Source organism: Neoarius graeffei, chromosome 14 (genome assembly GCF_027579695.1).
Source record: "Neoarius graeffei isolate fNeoGra1 chromosome 14, fNeoGra1.pri, whole genome shotgun sequence".
In the NCBI taxonomy this organism is placed as follows: domain Eukaryota; kingdom Metazoa; phylum Chordata; class Actinopteri; order Siluriformes; family Ariidae; genus Neoarius; species Neoarius graeffei.
In genome coordinates, this window is record NC_083582.1 from 23910560 (window position 1) to 23933174 (window position 22615).

At 42.5% G+C, this 22615-nt stretch overlaps 1 protein-coding gene across 1 annotated transcript in view; it reads left to right on the forward strand.

The window, feature by feature from the left end:
* The first annotated feature begins 433 nt into the window (after positions 1–433).
* Positions 434–22615, forward strand: part of g6pc3 (glucose-6-phosphatase catalytic subunit 3) — a 41269-nt gene continuing 19087 nt past the window's right edge. Inside the window, exons 1-4 of the mRNA XM_060938776.1 lie at positions 434–900; positions 3765–3871; positions 4080–4170; positions 4285–4403. Coding sequence (XP_060794759.1) covers positions 683–900; positions 3765–3871; positions 4080–4170; positions 4285–4403 — 535 coding nt within the window. The 5' untranslated portion in view covers positions 434–682. The remainder of the gene's footprint in view (positions 901–3764; positions 3872–4079; positions 4171–4284; positions 4404–22615) is intronic.

Consider the following 22615-nt stretch of genomic DNA (forward strand, 5'->3'; position numbering starts at 1 on the left):
ACATAACCTCCTCGGCGGAGGTCCTGTTTCAACAACTGTCCTAAACAGAAAGGAAGTTTTGTGTTGGTATAATTAATTAACTTATTGATTAAGATAGATAGAAAGGAAGGAAGAACTATACAAAAGAGAGATACACTGTTTAAGAGAAAAACTGAAATAATCTCCCTAAGAATACTTCTAGTAATAAAAGAGCCATTAATAAAAATGACAAGAGACTGGACTGGAAAACAAAACAATAACAGTGAAGGGAATGGGGTTAAAGGTGAGAAAATAAGAGGAGGTAATGAAAGGGGAAAAAAGTCAGTTTGATCGGGCACGATGGTTTAACACACAAGCCAAATACAGGCAATGCGAGTGGTAAGATGGCGGCCAGATGGCTTCACTTTGACGAGCCCATGAGCTCTCCAGATTTTATATAGAGCTCAGTGCTGCAGCTCTGCCAATGGATTTACTTTAGTACTGTATTAGCATTCTTGTCAAAATGTTACCGGCGAACACGTTAAACGTTATTTTTTCATGATAGCGTTTTCTGTTTCCAACTTTTTGCAGCGTTGTACGAAGCTGAGCGTAAAAACCGTAGTAATTAGTGTTATAGCTGCTAGTTAGTGACAGAATTTAGCAAGCTAGCTCGCCCCATCACGGCTGTTGTGTTATTTCAGGTTCATTAGCTCACTTCAGTAAAATGGAGGCGGTTTATACTCAAGGTATTTGGATGGCTGAGCTTCTTCAGTCACACACGAGAAATTACCAGTCTTTCTGGCAGCTCGCTACTCATATGGGAGACCCAAAAGCGGCATTTCTGCTCGTTTTCCCACCCGTTTTCTACCTGCACAGACGAACCGGCATCGCCATCCTCTGGGTGGCTGCTGTATCAGAGTGGCTTAATCTAGTTTTTAAATGGTAATAAATGCCTATGTTTGAATTGTAAATGATGTAATGGCTTGTGGGATGTGGCTTGCAAAGTATGTTGGTGACTGAGATTATCATTCAGCACATAATAATGTCACATAGAAGGGCGGTATGGTGGTCAGCACTGTCGCCTAACAGCAAGAAGGTTCTGGGTTCGAACCTCAGTGGCTGACGGAGGCCTTTCTGTGTGGAGTTGTATCTTCTTCCCATGGCTGCGTGGGTTTCCTCCGGGTGCCCTGGTTTCCCCCGCAGTTCAAAGACATACAGCTTAGGTAAAAATACCACACAAGCCAGTGCCAGCTTATTGCTGGTCCCAAGCCTGGATAGATTGGGTTGCGTCAGGAAGGGCATCTGGTGTAAAACCTACACCTAATCAAATATATGGAACACATCTGCTGTGGTGACCCCTAATGGGAGCAGCTGAAAGAAGAATAAAATGCCACATGGATTCATACAAGTCAAACTTGATGCCAGCTGGTCGACATCCTAAACCAAGAATTCCTAGTCATTCATGTTGTATTCCAGAACTTCCTTCGAACAGCAAGGAAGTTATTGAAAATTGTTTTAGGCATTTTACCTCGATGTGACCTTGATCCTGTTTGGATCATTTACAAAATCTAATCTGCTCATTACATTACGTTACATGGTATTTAGTAGACACCGTTATCTAGAGCTGTCTAGAGACACAAAGGTCAGAGTGTTCAAGGCCTCAGTCGAATCCATTCTTCTCTACGGATCCGAGTCTTGGTCTCTAACGAGAGCACAAGAGCAATCCTTGGATGGCACGTACACCCGCATGCGCCGCAGAGTGTTCAACGTCAGCTGGCAGGACCATTGGACAAACAACCGCCTGTATGGTTCCCTACCACGCCTCTCAACCATAATCGCCAAACGCCATCTGGCATTGTGCGGCCATGTGTTTCGTCACGATCAGCCTGCCGCACAAGTTCTCTTGTGGGAGCCTGAGGCGAAGCGCAAAGTCGGTCGACCACGTACCACTCTGAAAACGATCCTCGAGCGAGAGACGGGGTTGAAGGAAGATCAACTCAGAGCAGCTATGCTCGACCGGCGGGTCTGGGATAGGATATCTTATCAAGTCACCGGCTCGCTGGATGACAGATGATGATGATATCTAGAGCGACGTACAACAATTGCTGAACTTCTAGACAAGAAAGTTCTAGAGCCAACTGAACAAGTGACAGAATAATACTTAGTGTAATATTCTGTTGAAGTACCAACATTCAGCAAACAGCCAAGGAAACAAACCAACCATACAAATGAACTGACAAAGTACAACTAAATAGAGAAAAATAAAACTCCAACAGCTAACCCCAGGCTAGACAGTACACAGCCTGGGTTGGTCAAGACCAATAGACAGTGGGCAGGGGAGAGGTGCAGCCTGAAAAGATGAGTCTTCAGTCTGCGCTTGAAGGTGGTCAGGGAGTTGGCAGTTCTGATCTCAAAAGTCGTTCCACCAACCTCAAAAGTTGGGAACATCATTCCACCAATGGGGAGCCAGGACAGATAGCAGTTTTGAGTGGGCTGGGCAGAATGGAGAGGAGGAGGGGCCAGGTGACCAGTAGTAGCAGATAATTGGTTACGATAATAATTCCATGTAAATCCTACAAACATTCAACCACTCATTCTTGAGATATCACACTAACGAGAATCTCAGACAGACACTGATGGCAAAATGAGTTCTTGACCATAAGTGCATAAGAAAAAAATCTTTGTATGACAAGCAGGAAGGAAGCTATTGAAGAAACCCTATTTCAGACTTTGACCTTGCTCTGACCTTGACCCTGTTTGGATCAATTGCAAAATCTAATCAGTTCATCTGCTGTTTTCAGCCACTTGTCCTTGACATGTCACTCTGATGAGGGGAAAAATATTAATTTCAGATTCCAAAGTCAATCAGTGTATGTTTAATTCAGAGCTTGGTGCAGCTTAAATTGGAAAATATTTGATAAATTGGTGTACAGTTGATAGTTTTAAAATGTCAAGTCCAGTTACGTTGTCTCGTCTCATCTCCTCTCATTATCTGTAGCCGCTTTATCCTGTTCTACAGGGTCGCAGGCAAGCTGGACTACGGGCGAAAGGCGGGGTACACCCTGGACAAGTCGCCAGGTCATCACAGGGCTGACACATAGACACAGACAACCATTCACACTCACATTCACACCTACGGTCAATTTAGAGTCACCAGTTAACCTAACCTGCATGTCTTTGGACTGTGGGGGAAACTGGAGCACCCGGAGGAAACCCACGCGGACACGGGGAGAACATGCAAACTCCGCACAGAAAGGCCCTTGCCGGCCACGGGGCTCGAACCCGGACCTTCTTGCTGTGAGGCGACAGCGCTAACCACTACACCACCGTGCCGCCCACGTTGTATCATATGCTCTCAAATTGTAATTGATGCTCAGTGATGTCTAGTGGTGATATTAAATTGGGGGCTAAAATCAAATATCTGTCAATAGCTTGCCAATGAAACTGTTAGTGTTGAATAATAGCAACAAATTTCACTTCATTCGACCAACAATGGTAAACAGGAAAATTGTAACACTTTTGATACTTTCAAATAAAAACACACGAAACGAAAAGTTGTTCTGTTGTCTGTCCTTTTGGGAAATTATTTCACAGCATTAAATGTAACTATAAACATAAGAAGTATGATGTCCTTATTTAATGAATGATATTTTCATATATAAAGCAGAACTTAAGTCATGTTTTATTCCTTACAGATAGAACAGGATAAAGCGGCTACAGATAATGAGATGAGATGAGATGACTGATTTAGTGATATATACACAGTGCTAATTTGCGCATCCTGTCCTGTGTTGTCTCTTTTATAGGGTCCTGTTTGGGGAGAGGCCTTACTGGTGGATTGGTCAGTCAGGTTTATTTGTGAAAAACAGCCCTTCGGTCCAGCAATTCCAGTCCACCTGTGAGACAGGACCAGGTTAGGAAACCAAAAATGCATAGAAGTCAGTAACACATTGTTCAATGTGTGCAGGGATGGCTTAAGACATTTTTGCATTTCTTATGTTCGCTGTGTTTTTGGACAGTTTGACAAGGATGGTTCGAAGTACTGTGATCATTCATCCATTTATTAATTATACCCTAAACAGCTCGTTGATGTTTATAACTCACAGTTTCACACTTTCCAGGTAGTCCCTCAGGCCATGCCATGGTCACTGCTGCCGTCTGGTGGGTGGTGACATCCGATCTGGCCTCCTTTCTTCATTCTCGCTCTGGCAGGTTAGTCAGAATATAGAAGGATTCATATTTTGACTGTTATCCTGGATCATGGGATGGTATGTCAATGAGGTATGGAACATTAATTTTTTCTAACATGGACTCTCCTATATATAGTAAGATACTAGCTGGGATACCTTACATCTTTTACGTGCTGCTGTTGGGAGCGGTTGGTCTGTCACGGATCTTCATTTTGGCTCATTTTCCCCACCAGGTCATCGCTGGCATTCTGACAGGTCAGTGCTCAATCTAACACTATATCATACAGTGGTGCCTGAAAGTTTGTGAACTCTTTAGAATTTTCTATATTTCTGTATAAATATGACCTAAAACATCATCAGATTTTCATACAAGTCCTAAAAGTAGAGAAAGAGAACCCAGTTAAACAAATGAGACAAAAATATTATACTTGGTCATTTATTTATTGAGGAAAATGATCCAATATTACATATCTGTGAGTGGCAAAAGTATGTGAACCTCTAGGATTATCAGTTAATTTGAAGGTGAAATTAGAGTCAGGTGTTTTCAATCAATGGGATGACAATCAGGTGTGAGTGGGCACCCTGTTTTATTTAAAGAACAGGGATCTATCAAAGTCTGATCTTCACAACACATTTGTGGAAGTGTGTCATGGCACGAATGAAGGAGATTTCTGAGGACCTCAGAAAAAAGCGTTGTTGATGCTCATCAAGCTGGAAAAGGTTACAAAACCATCTCTAAAGAGTTTGGACTCCACCAATCCACAGTCAGACAGATTGTATACAAATGGAGGAAATTCAAGACCATTGTTACCCTCCCCAGGAGTGGTCGACCAACAAAGGTGCTCTAAGAGCAAGGTGTGTAATAGTAGGCGAGGTCACAAAGGACCCCAGGGTAACTTCTAAGCAACTGAAGACCTCTCTCACATTGGCTAATGTTAATGTTCATGAGTCCGCCATAGGGCTTTGACCTTGGCCCAAAAATCATATTCGAAGTTCGTTTGGAAATTAATCTAGACATTCGAATAGTATTCGAACTTTTTTATTAATTATATTATTCTTAAATGCCTCACTAACACCTCGGCATCAAAATTAAATGATATTCAGTCCACCAGGGGGCAGTGTTCAGTCAATGTCAATAAGGCAGCTGGGCCATAGAAGGTTCACGCTGCACGCTGCATGCTGCACACTACACGCTACACGCGTGTAAAGAAAAGTGGACAAACGTAGCATGACTTGCTCTGGGCCATAGAACGGCGTTCACGTTGCACACTTCACGCGTGAAGCGTGAAATGAACATGCACACTTTTTTCTAGGCGTGAAGACGGAAATTCCAGTCAATGCATGCGGTCACCGCCGCGCCAGCCAATCAGAACGGGTCTAGGGAGATAACTCTATGCTTTCAGGGGAAAACTTCAGAAAAAATATAATTGAATGGTATAATTGAAAAATAGTTCTTCATCGGGATTGTCAAGCAGATTATAGAATGTTCGGTGAAATTCACCACGGGTTTCTCTCAAAAGGAAGTGTTCTCGGCTCCAAATTCTGTTCCTTTTTCTCTTCCTCTGTCTCAGTAAAAGCAGAATGAGGCAATCGTCGTCATCCGAAGAGTCCATATTGTTGGTTACTCGGTCAAAGTAGAACAGACGCAACACGTGAACATCCAAGCATGAAGTTTAATGGCCCAGGGTCCGGTTCTTCACGTGAACGTGTAGCATGCAGCATGCAGCGTGAACCTTCTATGGCCCAGCTGCCTAAGATTACGTGCAGGAAATATGAAATATTCAGGCATGTTTTTACAACCACTACTAATGAAACGTGCAGTGTCGTAGTAATTGGCATTATACCGGCTGACACTTAACGTTACATAATCCACAAACTTCGTCGTTTGTCCGTTGCCTTTTTTGTGTGAAACGCTGTTCCTTCGGTTTCCTGGTTGCTTGTACTGATGAAAGCCTCTAAACTGTAGCCTCACTGACAATCAAAGGGGAACGTTTACAAAATGAGCAGGTACTGCTAGGCCTACACCTAATCTGTGAGTTTATAACACTGCCGTTCCGAGCCCATTCGTGTTGGCTTTTGAGAATGTTTGTTTTGAATGAGACCGGTGTCAGCTGTCATGTCACTGCTTCCTGCTCGCTTCTCTGATTCACAATTCAAACAAACACGGACACGATATGTTATAAGATCACAGATTAGTTTTACGTGCTCACTTCGTTAACTTATGAACTTCATGGTATGTAAATTCCACCATGTGTAGGCTAAATTAATTTAGGCCTATAGGCTACTTGCGCAAGTAAGCTAATAGTTTTTTTTTATTTTAGCAACTATCCCAAGGTGACAAAAATAACAGCGCATGAAAGCATTACTGCGCAGTGTCGCATAGTCTGCGTTAGTAATTTAGTAATAAAAAGGGGCTACATTAGCAGCCCCCTCTCACCTTCTAGCGCTCCCGCGTGCAATGTCTTCAAGTGGGCCCTCAAGTTTGAAGTTGTTGATTGATAGGCCAATTTGTTTCCACATATTTTACAGGTAACCTTTTTTTTTATCGCATTCTCCATCTTTTTTTTCGAATCCAAAATAGCACCACACATCACTTTTTAAATTCTCCGGAGTGCAAATCTCCAACATGCTAGCATCTGACTCCATTGTTCAATGCATGCCAGCTTGACGCTAACGTCTACAGGTGCCCAGATAAGACAAAAGACAATGACCTTCGCGATTCACATAAATTCCACAGACGTTAAAAAAAAAAACCTGCGACCTGAACTGAAAACGTTTACAACCACATTCACAAAAATAAAAGAATTATGCCTAATGATACCATATACAGGTTTGAATATTTAGAGCTGCCTAATATTCATTCGAACATCTCTTTTTTTTCACAACATTCGAATTGTATTCGAATATCGAAGTTCGAAGTCAAAGCCCTAGTCCGCCATCAGGAGAACACTGAACAACAATGGTGTGCATGGCAGGGTTGCAAGGAGAATGCCACTGCTCTCCAAAAAGAACATTGCTGCTCATCTGCAGTTTGCTAAAGATCATGTGAACAAGCCAGAAAGCTATTGGAAAAATGTTTTGTGGATGGATGAGACCAAAATAAAACTTTTTGGTTTAAATGAGAAACGTTATGCTTGGAGAAAGGAAAACACTGCATTCCAGCATAAGAATCTTATCCCATCTGTGAAACATGGTGGTGGTGGTAGTATCATGGTTTGGGCTTGTTTTGCTGCATCTGGGCCAGGACGGCTTGCCATCATTGATGGAACGATGAATTCTGAATTATACCAGTGAATTCTAAAAGAAAATGTCAGGACATCTGGCCATGAACTGAATCTCAAGAGAAGGTGGGTCATGCAGCAAGCCAACAACCCTAAGCACACAAGTCGTTCTACCAAAGAATGGTTAAAGAAGAATAAAGTTAATGTTTTGGAATGGCCAAAACCAAAGTCCTGACCTTAATCCAATCGAAATGTTGTGGAAGGACCTGAAGCGAGCAGTTCATGTGAAGAAACCCACCAACATCCCAGAGTTGAAGCTATTCTGTATGGAGGAATGGGCTAAAATTCCTCTAAGCCGGTGTGCAGGACTGATCAACAGTGCTACGCACTTCCTGGTTCCTGAGTTGTTTGCGACAAGTCTTTTTTCCGCAAGTGTTGGCGTTAATTAATCTTTTAAAAAAAAATTATACAAATAATTTTCCAGTATTCTCTTCATTTTTTAGTATACTTTTGCTTTCCTTTTTGTAGTTTCCACTTTTGCTTTCCTTTTTCCGTTTTTTTCCTCTCTTTTTCGGAAGAACGCCGAGACCGGAAACTTTCTTTTTCTTTTTTTTTCTCGTCCTGTGTAAAGACCACAAGTGGAGGCCATCTACATCGGATCTGCTTTAATATCAACAGACCTTCGATTAAGGTACGTGAATCTTATCATGGCACACCTTCAGCCTGTTCAGTGTGCTGAGTGCACGAAGTCCTTCTTCCTCTGTCGCTCGCGATAGCTTTATTTGTGATAAGTGCAGATTAGTTAGCTCTCTGACGGAGAATATTATAGTGCTAGAAGCGCGTGTCCAGGCTTTAGAGAAGGCCAGTAAGAATGAGAACAGTGTAGTTTCTGTAGGGGAAAGTCTGGATGCCATAGGTGGAGTTAGCAATCCCCCAACTCCGGCATTAGAGCCCTTACAGCGGGGCGAATGGGTGACGACTCCGCCGCATAAGCGTAGAGCCAAAGCTACCGCTGAGGCTCGCCCACGGGAGCACCACTCCTCTCTGCATCACGTGTTGAACAGGTTTGCTCTCCTTCGTGATGCACCTGCTGAGAAACCTGAAAGAGCTCTGGTTATGGGGGACTGTATCATACAGCATGTGAAATTAGCTCAGCCTTTTGGGGCACCAGCAGCTTTAGTCAGGTGTATACCGGGAGCCAGGGTGCCGGACATAGCAGGTAATCTTAGGGTCCTAGGCAAGCACAGGTTCTCAAAGATAGTTATCCATGCAGGAGCTAATGATGTATGTCTTCGTCAGTCTGAGGTTACTGAGAGTAACTTTGTAGAGGTGTTTAAATTAGCGAAGGCGATGTCCGATGCTGTAGTATGCTCTGGCCCCATCCCAATGCGGCGTGGCGATGTAGCTTACAGCGTCGCTGAACTGCTGGTTGTCCAGATGGTGCTCTGAAAACAGTGTGCGCTTTATAGATAATTGGGCTAATTTTGAGGGCACTGCTGGCCTGTTAGGGCGGGATGGTATCCATCCCACTCGGGAAGGTGCTGCTCTCATTTCCTGCAGCATACGTCATAGTCTCAGAACAGGCCTAGTTAATTTCTGACAATCCAGAGCCAAGGCCAGGGAGCAGACGAACAGGCTAAACCGACTGTCTGCTAGCTGCACAGAGTCGTCACTCAGGGTCCACTACATTGAGACTGTGTCTGTTCCCTGAGCTAAACAAAAAGGTAGAAATATTCAGAGAGTTTGTTCCTGTAACTTAGTCAATATAAAATTAGATCATACTGACTGTACAGCCACTGCCAGCACCTTTGATCTAAAGGTGGGGCTATTAAATATTAAATCTCTTACATCTAAAGCACTAATGGTTAATGAACTCATTACTGATCAGGAGTTTAATGTACTTTGTTTAACTGAAACATGGATTAAGCCAAATGAATATATAGCATGAAATGAAGCGAGTCCTCCTGGATACAGTTATATACACCAGCCTCGTCTAACTGGCAGAGGAGGAGGCGTTGCAGTTATTTATAATGATTATCTAGGTGTAACACAAAAACCTGGTTATAAATTTAATATATTTGAAGTTCTTCATACTCATATAATGTATGTAGCCTCGAAAAATAAATCTACCCAGTTAATTCCGTTACTTATTATTTACAGGCCCCCGGGGCCATATTCTGAGTTTCTTTCTGAATTTGCAGATTTTATCTCAGATTTGGTCATTTCCTTAGATAAAGCTTTAGTTGTCGGAAATTTTAATATTCACTTTGATAACCCAGAAGACCCTTTGAAAACAGCGTTTGTGTCCATTTTAGATTCAGTAGGGATTAATCAGAATGTCATAGGACCGACCCATAATTGTGGTCACACCCTCGATCTAATACTAACATTCGGGTTAAACATAGAAAATATAGTCACACTTCCACAGTCTGAAGTTATCTTAGATCATGATCTCATCTCATTCAAAATATGTCTGAGTAATAATATATACACCTCACCACGCTACTGTATTCAAAGTACATTCACGTCAACTACTGCACAGAGCTTTATAAATGATCTCCCAGAGTTATCAACTTTGATTGGGTCACTGTCAGCCCCTGCAGAACTTGATCAGGCAACTGAATGCTTAGAATCAACATTCCGCCATACCTTAGATAATGTTGCTCCTCTTAAAAGGAAAATGGTCAGAGACAAAAAATTAGCACCCTGGTATAATGATGACACTCGCACATTAAAACAGACCACTCAAAAATTGGAACGTAAATGGCGTCAAACAAAATTGGTAGTGTTCAAATTAGCGTGGAAGGAGAGCTTCCTGAAGTATAGAAAAGCTCTTAGTGCTGCGAGATCAACATATCTCTCCTCCCTAATAGAAGATAACAAAAATAATCCTAGATTCCTATTTAATACTGCAGCAAAATGAACCAGGAATAAGTCCACTATAGACACATGCATACCTGCAGTATGTAGTAGCAAAGATTTCATGAATTTTTTTAATGACAAAATTGAGAATATCCAACAAAAAATTCAAACTACTAATTTAAGGTCAGACAATGTAAGTGACCCTGTAGTTAACAATATAACTGTATCAGATCATCAATTAGAATGTTTTACTCCCTAAAAGAAACTGAATTACTTTCATTAATCTCGGCATCAAAAGCCTCAACTTGTGTACTAGATCCCTTACCTACACGTCTATTCAAACAGATAATACCTGAAGTAATTGAACCGCTTCTAAAAATAATACATTTTTCTCTTACGATTGGCTATGTACCCTAATCCTTTAAACTAGCAGTTACCAAACCCCTGATTAAAAAACCTGACTTTGATCCCTGTCAGCTGTCCAATTATCGGCCAATATCAAACCTCCCCTTTATCTCCAAGATCCTTGAAAAAGCTGTGGCACAGCAGTTATGCTTATATTTACATAGGAATAACATCCATGAAATGTATCAGTCAGGATTTAGACCTCATCATAGCACAGAGACAGCTTTGGTTAAAGTAGTAAACGACCTACTGTTGGCATCTGATCAGGGCTGTGTCTCGCTGCTTGTGTTGCTTGACTTTAGTGCAGCATTTGATACCATTGATCATTTCATTCTTCTGGATAGACTAGAAAATGTTGTGGGAGTTAAGGGAATGGCCCTCTCCTGGCTCAGGTCTTATTTAACTGATCACTATCAGTATGTTGATATAAATTATGATATTTCTAGACGTACTGAGGTAAAGTTTGGTGTTCCACAAGGTTCTGTCTTGGGTCCACTGCTTTTTTCTTTATATATGTTACCTCTGGGTGATATTATTTGTAAACATTGTATTAGTTTCCACTGTTATGCTGATGACACACAGTTGTATGTTTCTGCAAAACCTGATGAGAGACACCAGCTTTATAGAATTGAGGAATGTGTAAAGGACATTAGACACTGGATGCTTATTAATTTCCTTCTGCTTAACTCTGGCACGACTGAAGTACTTGTACTAGGACCACATGCAGCTAGAAGTAAGTTTTCTGATTACACAGTAACTCTGGATGGCCTTTCTGTTTCTTCACGTGCAGCAGTAAAAGACCTCGGAGTGATTATTGACCCCAGTCTTTCATTCGAAACTCACATTGATAACATTACCTGGATAGCTTTCTTTCATCTCAGAAATATTGCTAAGATAAGAAATTTAATGTCATTACGTGACGCAGAAAAACTAGTTCATACTTTCGTTACCTCCAGGTTGGATTATTGTAATGCCTTACTGTTTGGATGTTCCAATAAGTGCATAAACAAGCTCCAGTTAGTTCAAAATGCAGCAGCAAGTGTCCTTACTAGAACTAGAAAATATGACCACATCACCCGTCTTATCCACACTGCATTGGCTCCCAATCAAATTTCATATTGATTATAAAATACTACTATTGACCTTTAAAGCACTGAATGGTCTTGCACCACAGTACCTGAGTGAACTTCTGCTCCTCTATGACCTGCCATGCCTACTTAGATCAAAAGGTGCAGGCTATCTGCTGGTACCTCGTATAGTGAAGGCTACATCAGGGGGCAGAGCCTTTTCTTACAAAGCCCCACAGTTATGGAACAGCCTTCCAAGTAGTGTTCGGGAATCAGACACAGTCTCAGTGTTTAAGTCTAGGCTGAAAACATATCTGTTTAGTCAAGCCTTTTGTTAATGGTGTTTATGAGGTAAAGGAGTAGATCTAGAGGGTCCTCAGACATAGTGTTTTGGTAAACTGGGATGTATGGATGCTGTCAGTCCCCCACTCGCTTGCTCACTCGAGTTTGTTGACGGTGTAGTGCAGGAGTCACCAAACTTTTTTCTCTGGGGGCCACATTGTCGTTCCTGACTGTGATGGGGGGGTCGGGTCAGCTATCTCATCTCATTATCTCTAGCCGCTTTATCCTGTTCTACAGGGTTGCAGGCAAGCTGGAGCCTATCCCAGCTCACTACGGGCGATAGGCGGGGTACACCCTGGACAAGTCGCCAGGTCATCACAGGGCTGACACATAGATACAGACAACCATTCACACTCACATTCACACCTACGGTCAATTTAGAGTCACCAGTTAACCTAACCTGCATGTCTTTGGACTGTGGGGGAAACCGGAGCACCCGGAGGAAACCCACGCGGACACGGGGAGAACATGCAAACTCCACACAGAAAGGCCCTCGTCGGCCACAGGGCTTGAACCCAGACCTTCTTGCTGTGAGGCGACAGCGCTAACCACTACACCACCATGCCGACCCGGGTCAGCTATATAACATAGAATTTTATGACCCAGACAAATATGACCACCAGCAGGCCTCATTGTGTAGTAGAGATTACTAGCCTGGCACAGCCATCCCCACTACTATATCCCCACTACTATATCAACACTTGATTCCTGGCACATATTTGTTTATCTTTACTAGTGGTTTGCAAAAGTAGTAATCGAGTCTTCACACTTTGTTTTAATTTGAAATACCACAGATATTCCATTTATTTATTTTCTAATAAAAATAACATCAAAGCTGTCAAGGTAAGAAACATCTGCCTAGTTGAGGTGATTGACACTGGCAAAGGTGAGTGGAAAATTATAAATTGTAGGTAGGCCTGTTGATATTATTAATAATAATAGTGTGCAGCACTTAATAAAGGTCAAATAAATAGTCCTATAAAATAAATACATTTTAAAAAACAGTGAAATTATAATAATGTGAGCAATAGATCACAGCAGTTGTGCTGTGTCCTGCACGTCATTGCTCTCATCCATGGCCAAAGCAAAAAACTCGAATTCTGACGCTCTCTCATTCAGCTGGTCATACACGTTGTCCCCCAAATCTTCGGTTCGCCTGGTCATAGCAGGTACGGAGAGACTCACCGCGTTCAGCGCATCCTTCTTGTCGGGGCACACCTCCTCGGCCACAGCAAGCATGCATACTTTAACAAAGTCCCCATCAGTAAACGGCTTTCCATGGGTAGCTAGTAGGTGAGCTACCTTATAGCTAGCTCGGACAGCAGCCTGGTTGATCTGGGTTTGGCAAAGGAATACATTCTGTTGTGCAGCCAGTCCGCATTTCATCCTCCGAATCCTGTCTTCTCTTGTTTGCCCTCGCAAACTAGCATACTCTTTGTGGCGGGTTTCGTAGTGACGACACAGATTATATTCTTTGAAAACTGACACACTTTCTTTACATAAAAGACAAACTGCACGGTCCTTACACTGAACGAAAAAATAATCGGTGGTCCACTGTTCTTTAAAAACTCTGCACTCTCTGTCAGCTTTTCGCTTACTGCTAGCCATTTTGCTGTCCTGAACACTGACAGTTCTCTGCGCGCGCGCGCTGCCTGTCACTGCTTGACGAAAGCATATGACGAAAATCATATGACGAAAATCCGGAAAATATGAATAGTTCATTTTATAACTAAATATCAATTTTAATTGATAAAATCAACAAAATACAAGATGCAGACATGTTATTATTTGCCAAAAAGCAATTTAAAAAAATAGGCCATGACCACTTTTGGGGATTGCCTCATAGGGCCGGTTCAAGTGGTGGGGGGCAGAAGGGCTGGGGGGCCGGTCAAAGGGGGGTGGCGGGCCGTAGTTTGATGACCCCTGGTGTAGTGGCTGGCTGCTTTATGTCCCGGGGCTCCCTCATGCCTATGTTACCTTCTGGCTCTCCCCTTTTAGTTATGCTGTCATAGTTAGTTTCCAGAGTCCCTGCTTGTACTCAGTGCAATATGTATATTGTTCCTACTTATTCAGGTGACATTGGGCATACCTAACAACCTGTGTTCCCCCCCCCAAATCTGTCTCTCTGAGTTACATGTCGGTCCTGGGATCGAGATGCTGACCTCTTCTGTTCCTCGGACCTGCCTGATCCATCCTGGTGCCCTGTGTCTGGTTGGAGTCTCATCGCATCGCTCCTGTGGAGGGCGGCCCCATGTGGACAGTTGGGGGTCGCGCCTGGAGGACGCTCTGGACTCTTGCAGTGGTGCTTTTGTGGCTGGTGACTGCAGTTGACTTGCTGACTTTGGGACTACGGTTGTCGTAAACGGTTTTGCACTCGGGTTTCCGTCAGTGGGGGGTTTATAGCATCAACGAAGCTGACTTTATGTTAGGACTGTTAATGTTATAGTCATGTTGTCTATTGTTGCTCGGATGGGGATGGGTTCCCTTTTTTTTTTAAAGATATTTTTTTTTTGGGCTTTTTGCACCTTTATTGGATAGGACAGTGTAGAGACAGGAAATGAGCGGGAGAGAGAGACGGGAAGGGATCGGGAAATGACCTCAGGCCGGAATCGAACCCGGGTCGCCCGCATTCATGGTATGGCGCCTTAACCACCTGAGCCACGACGCCCCCATGGGTTCCCTTTTGAGTCTGATTCCTCTCAAGGTTTCTTCCTCATGTCGTCTGAGGGAGTTTTTCCTTGTCACTTTCGCCACAGGCGTGCTCGTTGGGGATAGATTAGGGATAAAATTAGCTCATATTTTAAGTCGTTCAAATTCTGTAAAGCTGCTTTGCGACAATGTTTATTGTTAAAAGCGCTATACAAATAAACTTGACTTATTGTAAGTGTCCAGAGCCATCTTCCAAGTGGAACTTTCATGTCTATTTAGGTCAGAGTTTAGGTGCTTTATCATCTAATAATAATAATAAAAAATTTTATTTATAAGCGCCTTTCAAGGTACCCAAGGACACTGAATAGTAAAACAAACAATAAAAAGCAAAACAGTAAAATAAGAACAATAATAAGATCATGAGAAATCAATATAATAATGTTATTAAAAATCAAAGAGAAAAGGCCAAGCTAAAGAGATGTGTTTTTAGCTGTTTTTTGAAAGTGGACAGTGTTGAGTATTGGCGCAACGCTAGTGGCATTCCACAGCTTAGGGCCATTTACACTGAAAGCCCTGTCACCCATAGAGCAGAGCCGAGAATAAGGGACTGCTAATAGGTGGACATCTGTGGAGCGAAGATTTAGAGGTAGCTGATATGGAGTTAGGAGATAAATAGGGCCAGGTTATGTAGGGATTTGTAGACAAGTAGGATAATTTTGTACTGAATGCGGTATTTGACTGGGAGCCAGTGCAGGTTGTAGAGAATAGGAGTAATATGATCCCAGGGCCTGGTGTGAGTGAGTACCCTAGCAGCTGAGTTTTGGACATACTGCAGCCTATTTAGTCGCTTGGCTGGAATGCCATCGAGTAGGGCATTACAGTAGTCCAATCTTGAGGTGATAAAAGCATGTATAAGTAGGGATGTCCGATATTGGCTTTTTTGCCGATATCCGATATGCCGATATTGTCCAACTCTCAATTTTCGATTCCGATATCAGCCGATACCGATGTCGATATGTGGGTTATTTTTCCTCAGAACTAATTTAGGTAACATCACATATCTCCTGCTGTGGAATTAACACAACATGCTTAATGTTATTGTGATGCCGCACTGGATGCATTCTTGAATGCAACAAGGCTTTCCAAATGTTAACATTGTCTGTGCAAAATAAGAAAAATACTTCAACTTAATTTAGGGAAAAAGTGCCATGTTTATTTTTTTTTTTTAAATTGTCTCAAACAACAGTTTGGATTACACTCTCCCTGAGATAATCTTGACAATGCCCACAACAAATAGGGCAAATTTGACTTCTTCACAAATGATAAAACATTGTACCTGAACAACTATGTGCAACATAGCAGCATCTAAAGTCAACTAAAATAACAGGCATAGTGTATGACAGGCTACTCTTTTTTCTGTGTTAAATGAGCCTGCGTTTGTAGGATGCCTCATGAACTGTTTCTTTAACTAAAACTCAATCACCTTAATTGAATGAATGCACAAATATGAGTCAATTACAATGTGGCAACTATACTGCACAATTTTGAAAACTGCACATTTGTTTGAGCTACAGAAAATACTTCAGGCTTGAGGTGAAGTACAAAAAATGAAACATTTTAAGGTGTAAGCAGCCTGTGTCCCTAGCCCATTACTTGGGCTAATGCAATCATTGAAATTATAAACTGGGCTCAATCAGCACTGCTCTACATGAGCAACAACAAAGATATGCAACATTAAGGTAGTGTGCAATAAGAACAAGGAAGGCACAAAGTTTCAGTCCAGACCTTCCAGAGTAGTAAACAAAGTCCTCCTTAATGTTGAAACAGAGCGAGCAAGTTTGTCACTGCAGCCATCCACGCTTGTTTGTACGCTTCAAGACACAGCTTGATGAGGTCATCATCTTTGCGCCGGTAAACGCTTCAGGAGCGCATAGGCACTATTTGGGTGTAACGCAAGCATTATTTTATCGGTTTTGAGGCAAAAAAAATCCAATAACAATATTAACAGATATTACATTTTTATGTTAATATTGGGCCGATAATATCTGTCGGCCGATAATATCGGATATCTCTATGTATAAGCGTTTCAGCTGCAGATGAAGTTAAAGAGGGACAGAGTTTGGAGAGACTTTTCAGGTGAAAGAAAGTTATTTTAGTAATATTTTTAACGTGTGAGTCAAAAGAGAGAGTAGAGTCCAGAATAACACCCAGATTTCTTACTTCAACAGTAGTGAAGGTGAAATAACCAGGAATAGATAACTGTGAGTGCTCCAGTTTTTTCAAGATAGAAGGGGTGGAAATGAGGATGGCTTCTGTTTTGTCTTGATTTAATTTAAGAAAGTTCTGCACCATCCAATTGTTAACTGCATTTAGACAGTTGACAAGATTGGACGGAGGGAGTGGGTGAGAGGGTTTGGTTTGCATGTAAATTTGGGTGTCATCTGCATAAAGCCTAGGTCACAACTGGCCGTACGTGCTCCTACGGCCGGTCTACGTGCAAAAAACGCAAGAAACGCACAGAGGGCGCACGTGAAACGCACTGAGGGTGCGCGTGTGACGTGCTGATTTTCGAGCCGTAGACTGGCCGCAGACCGGCCGCAGAGGTTCTTTATGTCAAACAAACTCTACGGGCGCTTACGTTTTTTTCAGGTTGCAAGACAAACTTACGGCCAACGTGCGTCTTTCTCCACGAACAAAAAAAATGCAGCGATTTGGGAAACGCCAAAAATCGCACAGCCAAAAAATCGTATGTCCGGTTGTGACCTAGGCTTAACAGTGATAGTTGAGCCCATAATGCTACAGCATTATGTGGCCAAGAGGGAGGATGTATATTACAAATAATAAGGGTCCCAGGACAGAGCCCTGAGGGACACCATGAAGGAGGGGTGATTTAGGGGATCTAAAGTCTCCAATTGACACAAACTGTTCTCTCATGGTAAGATGAGATTTGAACCAGGCTAAAGAAGAACCAGTGATGCTAAGCAGAGTTTCTAAGCGGCTCAATAAAAGATTGTGACATACAGTGTCAAAAGCTGCTGTAAGGTCGAGGAGAACAAGTATACTGACATGGCCAGTGTCAGCAGCTAACAGCAAATCGTTGACAACCTTGACCAGGGCAGTCTCGATGCTGTGCATGGCCCTAAACCCAGACTGAAACTTCTCCCAAAGATTATATTGGGTTAAATGCTCTTGGAGCTGATTGGCAACAATACGCTCTAGGACTTTTGCAATGAAGGGAAGATTGGAAATGGGGCGATAATTTTTAAAATCATCAATAGCTGCTCCAGGTTTTTTCAAGACAGGAGTGATAGCTGCTGTTTTGAGAGCCTGAGGGACTAATCCAGTTGAAAGGGACGAGTTTATTATCTTAACCAGCAGGGGGCAGAGAACTGGCAGGCAAATCTTGACCAAAGAGGTGGGCATAGGGTCGAGGAGACAGGTAGTAGGCCTGGATTTAGATACTAAGTCGAGGACATACTGCTCATCAACTAATGAGAAAGCAGAGAAACATCCAGCTGGTGGTGGACAGGGAAAGGGGACATTAGAGGGAGTGATGGGAGTGGATTTGATCTGCTTGTATATAAAGTTAATTTTGTTTGGAAAAAATTCAAGAAATTTACAACAAATCAGTAGAAGGAGTAAGAGGAAAGTTTTTAGCAGGCAAGATAAGTTTGTTTACAGTAGAAAAAAGGGCTCTAGGGTTACCTTGGCCTCTGGTAATGATGGTGGTGGAATAACTGGTCTTGGCATCAATTAGAGACTCTTTGTAGGCAGAGACATGGTCACTGTATGCCAGCGCATGAACTGTCAGGCCAGTTTTACGACTAAGTCCCTCCAGCTGCCGACCAGCAGCCTTCATTTTACGAAGCTCAGGTGTGAACCACGGAGCAGAGTGAGAGAAAGAGACAGTACGCGTCTTCAGGGGGGCAAGGTGATTGAGAGAGTCAGCAAGGTGAGAGTTGTAGCATGACTAACTTCTCAGGGGATGAGTTTAATGATTTAGTGGTCAGAATAGGGTGTAGTGTGTCAAATAAATCAGCTGTAACTATGTTTTTTGTGTTCCTGTATGTGATGGTGCGAATTGCATGCCTGCGATGGAGAGGCTCAGGGACAGCAATATTTAAAAAAAATAGCCATGTGATCAGAAACACAGAAGTCTCTGGAATATAAATTTGATGGTGTGATGCCAGAGGTACAAACAAGATCTAAGATATGGCCCTTTGAGTGGGTGGGAAAATCTACATGTTGGGTGAAATCAAACAATCAAGGACAGCCACAAAGTTTTTAGCAAAATCATAGTTATCAGAGTCAACATGAATGTTCAAATCACCAAGCACCAGTATAGATGGACATAGAGCGCTGACAGATGAAAGCAGCTCAGACAATTCATTAATAAAAACAGAGGAAACTCTGGGAGGCCAGTAGATGAGCAAAAGCAGTAGAGGTAGACCACCAGTAAATTTCAGTGCAAGACATTCAAATGATGAAAAATCCTGCAAGGGCATAGATACAATCCTATAACTGGAGCGATAGATCACAGCAAGACACACCCCCTCCCCCCACCCAGTTAAATATGGCTTCTCCATATACTCGTATCCAACAGGAGTAGCTTCATTTAAAGCCAGAAAATCATTTGGTATTTGCCAAGTTTCAGTTAAACATAGTAGATCTATCCCAACATCAGTGATCAAGTCATTAATGTAGAGTGCTTTTTTATTAAGAGATTGCACATTTAATAAAGCAAACTGCGCATTTCTTGAGGAAGGGCAATTCTGTGAAGTTTTAACTAAATTTATGGAACACAAGTTCGTAAAGTCAACAGAGCGCCTCTCAACGACAGTACGCTTGATGTTACGATTCCAGCTCCAAAACGAATCAACGTTGTTTGGATGTTGGTGGCGAGCAAACGTCCGTCCAGAGCCCCTATGTATATATTTAGGCTGACGCAGGAACCCAAGATGTTTGTGTGCAAGCAGAGTGTCAGGGAATTTATATGTTTTATTCCCCAAATAGTGGAGATAGGCAGACGAATATTTAAGCGCCATGGAGAAGTCCCAGGAAAGCTGATGCGAAAGTTTTGGCTCACTGTAAAGCCAGTGTAGGTGACTTAGATCAAAACAAGGAGCCAGAGTAGAATCACTGTTGCACGCACCATCCAAGCAAGCAAATGTAGGCTACACACAGAGCAGCTAGCCAGATACCTGTGCCCTTAACACGTTAGCCAACAGGATACTCCACTTGACACTCCAGAGGGCAGGCAACAGAAATAGCCAGCCCTAGGGAGAGCAATAGTTCATTCTAACAAGAAACTTACCCACATAGCAAGTAAGAGACTTACCCAAAAGAACAGTTAAGGCGGACACACCTAAAAGGGCTCACGCAAGGTAATACAGTGTAGTCAGCGTTAGTAGTAGCCTAGTCCATCAGTTTGGCCAACAGTTCAGTAAACTCCTGTTTTAAAGTCCGGACAGGTACAGTGGGGCAAAAAAAGTATTTAGTCAGCCACCAATTGTGCAAGTTCTCCCACTTAAAAAGATGAGAGAGGCCTGTAATTTTCATCATAGGTACACTTCAACTATGAGAGACAGAATGGGGGGAAAGAATCCAGGAAATCACATTGTAGGATTTTTAATGAATTAATTGGTAAATCCCTCGGTAAAATACAGTGGTGCCTGAAAGTTTGTGAACCCTTTAGAATTTTCTATATTTCTGCATAAATATGACCTAAAACATCATCAGATTTTCACACAAGTCCTAAAAGTAGATATAGAGAACCCAGTTAAACAATTGAGACAAAAATATTATACTTGGTCATTTATTTATTGAGGAAAATGATCCAATATTACATATCTGTGAGTGGCAAAAGTATATGAACCTTTGCTTTCAGTATCTGGTGTGAGCCCCTTGTGCAGCAATAACTGCAACTAAACATTTCCAGTAACTATTGATCAGTCCTGCACACTGGCTTGGAGGAATTTTAGCCCATTCCTCTGTACAGAACAGCTTCAACTCTGAGATGTTGGTGAGTTTCCTCACATGAACTGAGGACCTCAGAAAAAGCATTGTTGATGCTCATCAGGCTGGAAAAGGTTACAAAACCATCTCTAAAGTGTTTGGACTCCACCAATCCACAGTCAGACAGATTGTGTACAAAGGGAGGAAATTCAAGACTGTTGTTACCCTCCCCAGGAATGGTCGACCAACAAAGATCACTCCAAGAGCAAGGCGTGTAATAGTTGGCGAGGTCACAAAGGACCCCAGGATAACTTCTAAGCAACTGAAGGCCTCTCTCACATTGGCTAATGTTCATGAGTCCACCATCAGGAGAACACTGAACAACAATGGTGTGCATGGCAGGGTTGCAAGGAGAAAGCCACTGCTCTCCAAAAAGAACATTGCTACTCGTCTGCAGTTTGCTAAAGATCACATGGACAAGCCAGAAGGCTATTGGAAAAATGTTTTGTGGACAGATGAGACCAAAATAGAACTGTTTGGTTTAAATGAGAAGTGTTATGTTTGGAGAAAGGAAAACACTGCATTCCAGCATAAAAACCTTATCCCATCTGCGAAACATGGTGGTGGTAGTATCATGGTTTGGGCCTGTTTTGCTGCATCTGGGCCAGGACGGCTTGCCATCATTGATGGAACAATGAATTCTGAATTTTACCAGCGAATTCTCAAGCAAAATGTCAGGACATCTGTCCACGAACTGAATCTCAAGAGAAGGTGGGCCATGCAGCAAGACAACGACCCTAAGCACACAAGTCATTCTACCAAAGAATGGTTAAAGAAGAATAAAGTTAATGTTTTGGAATGGCCAAGTCAAAGTCCTGACCTTAATCCAATCAAAATGTGGAAGGACCTGAAGCGAGCAGTTCATGTGAGGAAACCCACCAACATCCCAGAGCTGAAGCTGTTCTGTATGGAGGAATGGGCTAAAATTCCTCCAAGCCAGTGTGCAGGACTGATCAACAGTTACTGGAAACGTTTAGGTGCAGTTATTGCTGCACAAGGGGCTCACACCAGATACTGAAAGCAAAGGTTCACATACTTTTGCCACTAACAGATATGTAATATTGGATCATTTTCCTCAATAAATAAATGACCAAGTATAATATTTTTGTCTCATTTGTTTAACTGGGTTCTCTTTATCTACTTTTAGGACTTGTGTGAAAATATGATGATGTTTTAGGTCATATTTATGCAGAAGTATAGAAAACTGTATAGGGTTCACAAACTTTCAAGCACCACTGTAAGTATTTGGTCACCTACAAACAAGCAAGATTTCTGGCTCTCACAGACCTGTAACTTCTTCTTTAAGAGCCTCCTCTGTCCTCCACTCGTTACCTGTATTAATGGCACCTGTTTGAACTCGTTATCAGTATAAAAGACACCTGTCCACAACCTCAGTCACACTCCAAACTCCACTATGGCCAAGTCCAAAGAGCTGTCAAAGGACACCAGAAACAAAATTGGAGACCGGCACCAGGCTGGGAAGACTGAATCTGCAATAGGTAAGCAGCTTGGTGTGAAGAAATCAACTGTGGGAGCAATTATTAGAAAATGGAAGACATACAAGACCACTGATGAGCTCCCTCGATCTGGGGCTCCATGCAAGATCTCACCCCGTGGGGTCAAAATGATCACAAGAACAGTGAGCAAAAATCCCAGAACCACACGGGGGGACCTAGTGAATGACCTGCAGAGAGCTGGGACCAAAGTAACAAAGGCTACCATCAGTAACACACTACGCCGCCAGGGACTCAAATCCTGCAGTGCCAGACGTGTCCCCCTGCTTAAGCCAGTACATGTCCAGGCCCGTCTGAAGTTTGCTAGAGAGCATTTGGATGATCCAGAAGAGGATTGGGAGAATGTCATATGGTCAGATGAAACCAAAATAGAACTTTTTGGTAAAAACTCA